At 38.1% G+C, this 8,085-nt stretch overlaps 1 protein-coding gene across 1 annotated transcript; it reads right to left on the bottom strand.

Annotated features, from left to right (window-relative positions):
• Window positions 1-3,973: 3,973 nt before the first annotated feature.
• LOC120457842 lies at window positions 3,974-5,302 on the bottom strand. The gene has a single exon (XM_039645352.1). The coding sequence runs from the start codon at window positions 5,180-5,182 to the stop codon at window positions 3,974-3,976; it is 1,209 nt and encodes a 402-aa protein (XP_039501286.1). The 5' UTR covers window positions 5,183-5,302.
• Window positions 5,303-8,085: the final 2,783 nt, after the last annotated feature.

Here is an 8,085-nt window from a genome sequence, read left to right as displayed (position 1 = left end):
ATTGACTCTCTAGTATTGACTCTCGAGAGCTGACTACTTTATCAGTGGGCTATGTTTTTTTTATACCGGCTTAGAGCTATTTCTGAGCTACTCCGGAAATCGGTCTTCTATGCCAAGTGTTCCCACCTAGGAGTCATATTTCTAGATATTCCCTCTTTTGTGCCCGGTCTTTCATCACGAACTCGTCTCCTCTATGTGCACATCTAACAACGTGATCATAAGCACCGACGAATATCATACATCCATAATCTTTCGTCTCTACTCTGCGACCGTCGACTAACGGGATAAAAAGCTCTAGCATAGAAGCATTTAGTTGAACAGACGATCATATTAATAGTCGCAAAGAAAATCGTCCTTACATTTAAATATAATATACGAATTAAAATCAGATTTATACAAATAGTTGTATATGTATGTGTATGGATGCACATCGTAGCCTCCAACCGTCTCGACCTAGGGCAACTGGCGCAGTCGGCTCGTACTCCACATCCATTGGAAGGAGGGAACCACGAGGATAATAATCGAAAAGTAAGCGAACAAAGTAATTAAAATATAAACTGTGCATTTTACTTATTTGCATATATGTACACGTATGTGTGCATATACAAGTAAAAAAGGGAAAAGAAATATATATGTGTCGAATTACGTTCAGGATCCATCGGGGCACAGTGCGTTTCGTTCTTTACGGTAGCGACGATCGATCAAGACTACTTTATCGCCCTCAAACTACTACCTCTTTTTATATGATTCCTTGAACCGCACTCGACGACGATGTCGCGCCACATTTGTGGTAACTCTTGCACCGCTACACAGGCGACGCGCCACCGTCGCCTTGCTCCAACGGTTCCTCGAAACGAAGGAACAGAGAGACGAGCAAATTCAAATACTACAAAATTAGAAGTTGTCCGACGCTCAAACGAAGGAACAGAGAGACGAGCAAATTCAAATACTACAAAATTAGAAGTTGTCCGACGCTCAAACGAAGGAACAGAGAGACGAGCAAATTCAAATACTACGAAATTCCGATCTAGAATATTCCATTCTCCGACACGGCCATCCTGACTCTAACACGACCTCGTGTATAAAGTTCCATAATTCAAGTTACTCTTATTCATTTATTTTTTATTTATTTTTTTTTTTCATAGCACAATAAACTTTATTTCCTTAATTAGTTATCCTTTAACATTATAGTGACAAACCTTCATATTTAAACATAATCTTTACCATTCTCTTTGATCTTATTTCGTTTCTTTCTTATTTTTCTTTTATTTCATCATTTTACCTTCTTCAACATTCTTTATTCAACATTCTTTATTCAACGTTAGAATAACTCAATAAAATGCCCCACACGCCATGATCAAAACAGACTCTAGTAAGTTTTGCACTTGTGCTTGCATTATATTGCTTCTAATACTCTTCATTTCATCACCCTTATTGGTATGCTTCACATTCTTTATTTACTTCAACATTCTCAATATTTTCTTTTTCGCTTTCGTCTTCAACATTTACTTCAACATCTTCAATATTTTCTTTTTCACTTTCATCTTCAACATTATTTTCATTTTTACTTTCGAAATTATTATTATAATTATCAAACACATTCAACTCCTCAGGTACTTCCCCTTCTGGCAATTTCCGTAAATCTTCATGCGCATATTTGTATTTTCTTTTATTGGTTAAGGATTTTAAGATGTATCTGTCGCCCTCTAAAACTTGTGTAATTTCAAACGGCCCTTTAAACTTTGGGCTTAGTTTGGTTTGATGCCTTTCTTCGCTTTTAAGTAATACAAAATCTCCTACTTGGTGTCTAAGTATTTTTGCCTTGTTTTTATCGAATCGTTCTTTGTCGTAAACTGCAGTGGCTAAAACATTTTTTTCAGCCTGTTCCCTTACGTTTTTCAGATCAACATCATTTTCTAGATCACTAGGTGGAAGTAGGCCTAAAGGCCGAGCTACCCTTCCCAATAACATTTCTAAAGGACTAGCCCTTGTTACACGGTTAGTTGTACAATTAATTGCTAACTGTACATCTCCTAGCACATCCTGCCAAGACTGCGTTCCTGTCTCTGCCGCCGTTAACATATTTTTCAACGTGCTCATTGTCCGTTCCACTTGACCGTTAGCCCGACTAGCACCGGTGGCAATCAAGTGCAAGTTTATTTTGTGATCAGAACAGAATTGACTAAACTTCGCTCCGGTAAAACACCTTCCCTGGTCAGCTATTATTCGGTTTGGTACTCCAAACAATGAAACAGAGGATTTAACAGCGTTTATACAATTCTCACTGTCCAACTTAAGGGTATGATATAGATAGACATACTTAGTAAACGCGTCTACCTGAACAATAATGTACTCCTTCTGGTCACTCTTGCCACTTAATTTCCCTGTTATGTCGATGTGGATGGTGTGCCAAGGAATATTAATTTTCGGGATTGGATGCAGTTCAGCCTGAATTTTTCCTGAGGTGGATTTGGACATTTTACAAGTGATGCAATTGTCAACGAATTTTCGGATGTATTTTGACATATTATCGAACCAATAAAAATCGTAAACTTTATCAAGTGTCTTTTCAAAACCCAAATGCATTATTGACTCGTGAACTTGGTTTATGACAGACCATCTGAACGCACGTGGCACTACTGGTAAACAACGTGTTCTGCCATTTCTCTGTATTTTCCGATAAAGAACTTCTGCCCTTAGTTCATAGGTTTTTGCGATATCTTCAGCAAGAGAAAACTCTTTTAATCTATTCACAATTTCCGCTATGTCAGAGTCTCGCCGCTGTTCAGCAATGAGCCAATTGCTAGAAATTTCGGCCAAATTAACTCTCTTCTCTTCAGTAACCTTAGCGGCAGAAGTTGGCTTTGTAGATATGGGATTTCTCGACAAAAAATCAACATGGGCCATTCTTTTTCCTTCTCTGTATTGAATATCGAATGTAAATGACTGTAAATAAGCCCACCAGCGCTGCGCTCTAGGGGTCAAATCTTGTTTATTTCTTGAGGCCTTTAGTGAGTTACAGTCGGTAAAAACAGTAAAGTTCCTACCCAACAAATAATGTCGAAAATGTTTAATAGCGTTTACTACTGCTAAGGTTTCCAGCTCATATGAGTGGTATCTCGACTCTGCAGGTGAAGTAGTTTTACTATAGTATTCTATTACTTGGGGTTTGTTATCAATTTTGTGCAATAAGATTGCACCATATCCACTGCAACTTGCATCTGTATGCAGCTCAATTGGATAGTTGGGGTCAAAAATAACAAGGACTGGTTTATCAGTAAGAGTAAAAATAACAGTCCTCCGTATTTCTTCATGTTCTGTTTTCCAAATAAATTTATTTTTCTCTGAAGTTAAGAAATATAACGGTTTCATCAACTGCGAAAATCCCTTTATAAATTGTCGGAAATAGGATGCCAATCCAATAAATTGCCTAAGTGACGTAACTGACTGTGGAGGCGGAAGAGCAGTCAATGCTACAATTTTCTGAGGGTTTGGACGAATTTCCCCAGCACTAACACAGAAACCTAAATATTGAACCGATGTTTTTAAGAAAAAGCACTTTGTTATGTTGAATGAAAACCCAGCATCTGTCAAAATATTTAAAACAATCTCTAACCTTTCTAAAGCCTCACATTGATTTGCAGCAGTTATCATAATGTCATCCATATAGACAATGACATAAGAATTGGCTAGATCACCGAGAGCCTGCATTACTAAGCGTTGAAAAACAGAGGGCGCATTTTTAAGCCCGAATGGCATAGACAAAAACTCATATTGGCCATCTGGCGTCACAAACGCTGTATACTCAATGGATTCAGAATTTAATGGAATTTGATAGTATCCGCTGGCCATATCTAAGCATGTGAAATATTTAACTCCCCGAAGTCTATTTATTTGGTCCTGTATAAGTGGTAACGGGTACTTATCAGCGATTGTGTTTGAATTTAACTCTCTATAGTCAACACAAAGTCTATCAGAACCGTTCTTTTTTTTTTACTAACAATATAGGGCTTGCATAAGGTGAGCAGCTTGGTCTTATTATATTGCATTTCAACAGCTCATTAATTTTTTCTCGGACTAAATCTCGCTCGCATGGACTTAATCTATAGGGCCTTCTTTGAACAGTTGGATCGATTAACCTAATTTTCTTTTCGCCAACTTTAACTTTAGTGCATGGAATACCTTTTATAAAACAATTAGAGTACTTTGACAATAATGAATTAAGTTTTATTTTATCTTGTCCTTCAAGCTCGGTATCAATATCGGCAGGCTCGCTACCAGTACATAAATTAATTATTTTTGATCTGATAATTTTAAATTCTTTTGAAGAAAGTGCAATATCAAAACCCTGATTTAATATTTCGCGACCAATGACAATATCGTTTTGCATGTGATCATCCCCAATTACATAAAACAAAATCTCGATACAGTTTTCGTCAATTTTAACGTTACTTAGAATTTGTACCGTACTACATATCCCATTACTGCCTATGCCTTTTAACATAACAATATTATTCAATCTTTTACCAGAAAATGTGGTACTTATCTTTTCTTTCATCAGTGAACATTCTGCTCCGGAATCAAAGGTGACTTCAAAAATTTTGCCTTTATGGTTCATATATCCCTTAGGTACTGCAACGCTGCACTGCTCCACTCGCTTTTCCCGGATGAATGTCTTCTTATCAGATTCCTTCTGCGTACATTGGGTAGATATGTGTCCGCGCTCTCCGCACTTGTAGCACGTTACATTTGGTTTTCCACGTTGATGTTCATCGTATCGGTCATGTCGTTCATTATTACTTGCATGCTGTTGTTGTTTCCGGAGTCTGCATTCAAACATCTTATGTCCAAATTTTCCGCAAAAATGACACTCCATCGATAATGGCTTTTGTCGTTTCGGATGAGCCTCAGTTTGTTGCTCCACAAAACCGCTTTTCCTTTTATTAAAAGTGAACGCTTTTAATTCGGACTGTAAATCTCCTCTGGATTGAACATTCGATGTGAAAGTTAAACGCTGCAGTCGGTTATCAAAGCTTGCCAGCAATGCAAGAGTCACAGATACAGCGATTTCTTCTGTTTCCATTTCACGCCACTTCGTTGTAAGTTCTGTGACCATACGGCTTGCATGAGTTGCGAGACATTCGCCATCAGTCGGTCGCTTTGTCAGCATATTTAAAAACATTGCGGCTGGTGTTTCCTTTGTGTCAAAGCGTTGTATAAATATTTCCTTGAATTCGAGCCAGGTTATATCGGCGTAACACACTTGGGATAGCCATTGCGAAGCACTACCCTCCAATGCAGAACTTAAGGCCACTACCAACGCACTGCCTTTTAATGGATTTTCTTTCAAATAATTTCAACTGTAGTACACCATGATGAAGCGATGGCGCCAGTCTTATCTGGGTTATATTTGGGAAGTTGAACCGATTTACTTTGCACTGAGTCAGGGGTCGTTGTTTGTATGGCCCGCACTAGTTCAATTAAGTTTTTATTTTGTAGTTCCAATATGGCACGCCATGGTCCATCTACTGATGAAGGTAGAGGGCCAGATCCCACTTCTGATGTCGAATTACGTTCAGGATCCATCGGGGCACAGTGCGTTTCGTTCTTTACGGTAGCGACGATCGATCAAGACTACTTTATCGCCCTCAAACTACTACCTCTTTTTATATGATTCCTTGAACCGCACTCGACGACGATGTCGCGCCACATTTGTGGTAACTCTTGCACCGCTACACAGGCGACGCGCCACCGTCGCCTTGCTCCAACGGTTCCTCGAAACGAAGGAACAGAGAGACGAGCAAATTCAAATACTACAAAATTAGAAGTTGTCCGACGCTCAAACGAAGGAACAGAGAGACGAGCAAATTCAAATACTACAAAATTAGAAGTTGTCCGACGCTCAAACGAAGGAACAGAGAGACGAGCAAATTCAAATACTACGAAATTCCGATCTAGAATATTCCATTCTCCGACATATGCATATATGTATATGCATATGTGGATATATAAAATAAGAGAAATTCATTACAAAAAAAAGGGGGATATAATACCAAAATTAATGTGTATATAAGTGGCGTCATGTGGCTTGCAGTTAGTTTCGGTGAAATTGTGTGAGTGTGCGTTCGAGCTCGTGTGGTCGGTTGGATGCAACCAGTTCGCCTGTGTTAAACACGAGTTGTAGACCGACGTACTACTGGTTCGAACATGTGTGATCGTGTTTGAAGGTTAGAACTGAAACCGTCTGAAACTCCCATCAGACAATGCCAGTACACTTACAACTTAGTACATACATACATATGTACGCATACAGAAAGAAGAGTAAGATGGGGTATGTTGGACTGCGCTGCTGATCGCTTGGACTGTAGGTGTTGTGTATGCAAAACCTGCACGCCGCTTTGAGCACGTATTCAATGTATAACCTATCTGGAAACGCAATAAGGCGGTTGCAATTGGGCAAAAAAAAACACAACAATTTAACTATACTCTCAATTTTTTTTTTATTTCTTTAACAGAAATTTCTATAAAATAATTAATCATTAGAATTAAGATTTATCTGGCAAATATATTAAGTTAGTCTTTAATAAACATGTATTAAAAACAAAAGTATATATTTAAGCAATTAAAAACGTATCATCCGACTCGGGATCCCTCACAACCGATTCCATTTCGGTAACCACACCTCAAGAGGTATTCAATTGCCTTCGTATACCGGATGCAATTAGGTTTCTACCAGGTATAAAAGGACCTCTGGGTTCTTTCATTAGGTCAGCTAAACCTACTTCCCTTATAGATGCCTTTGAGTCTGCTATCAAGGAAAGAAACATTTATTATCAGGAACAATCCCGAAAAAGGAAATATGAAAATACAGGTAGTGCCGCGGCACCACATATAAGCTTAATGACCAGAGGAGACCTATAGAAATTAAATCAGACAACCAACAACAGTCTTACTCTTATAATTATAGAAATAATCACAATCAGTCTCATCGTAATAATAATTACGGAAATAACAACCGAGACGGCAATTCACGTTTCAGACGAAATAATTCTAACTCTGATCAGAGATTGGCCATTATGCCAAAACCTGAACAAGCTAACCAACAATATAGACTTCAGGGAAACCTTTTTAATATTGAAACACCTTCAGCACCTGAAAATTTTCGTCAAGAAGCCTCGGACAGAGAAAAACCATACCTAAAATGACAGATCTTCCATACTTATTTAAAAAATCACTCCCAAAACTTTTTAGCTTTTCTTATCGACACAGGCGCTTCCAGATCACTTATGAATCCAGAATTTGCTACCCCATATAGAACTAGAAAACTTGCCCAACCACTTACCTTGACAACAGCTTTAAATTCGCATCAAATACTTGAGAAAGTCAGATACCCTGCATTTAAAGAATTTAACACATCTGGATATTTTTCATTTTTATTTTTCAAATTTCACAATACCTTTGACGCAGTGATTGGCATGGATATACTTCAGCAAATAGGAGCAGAAATTGATTTGGTAAAATCACAATTGAGAACAACATTAACTCACTTACCCATTTGCTTTCAAAACAAATCGAGTCCTCAATTATATGTTTTAGACCCGGGAGTGTTAAGATCATTCCAATGACAGTGAATTTGGAAAACGGCACATTTCTTACAGAACAAAAAAAAATTGCTCCGGGTCTGTTTTCGTCTGAAGGATTGTACCAGGCCACAGATTACATCAGCTACATCGTGACATCCCCATATACACCAAGCCATTCAGATATGGACACTTCGAAAGAATAGAAGTTCAAAACCTAATAAGAAAGTTATTTGGAAGGTGGCCATTACGAATTTACCAGAATGCCCTTCGGGTTAACGAACGCTCCAGCAACTTCTCAGCGAGTGATGGATAATGTGTTTAAGGAATTAATTGGCAAATGTTGTTTGATATATTTAGACGATATTATAATCTTCTCATCTTCACTGCATGAGCACATGCAGGATCTACATAAGGTTTTTTCCAAGCTAAAGTCTACAAACCTCAAGCTGCAAGTTAAAAAATCAGAATTTTAAGAAAAGAAATCGAATACCTTGGACATGTA

Source organism: Drosophila santomea, unplaced genomic scaffold (assembly GCF_016746245.2).
Source record: "Drosophila santomea strain STO CAGO 1482 unplaced genomic scaffold, Prin_Dsan_1.1 Segkk83_quiver_pilon_scaf, whole genome shotgun sequence".
In the NCBI taxonomy this organism is placed as follows: domain Eukaryota; kingdom Metazoa; phylum Arthropoda; class Insecta; order Diptera; family Drosophilidae; genus Drosophila; species Drosophila santomea.
This window is presented reverse-complemented; position numbering and strand designations above follow the sequence as displayed.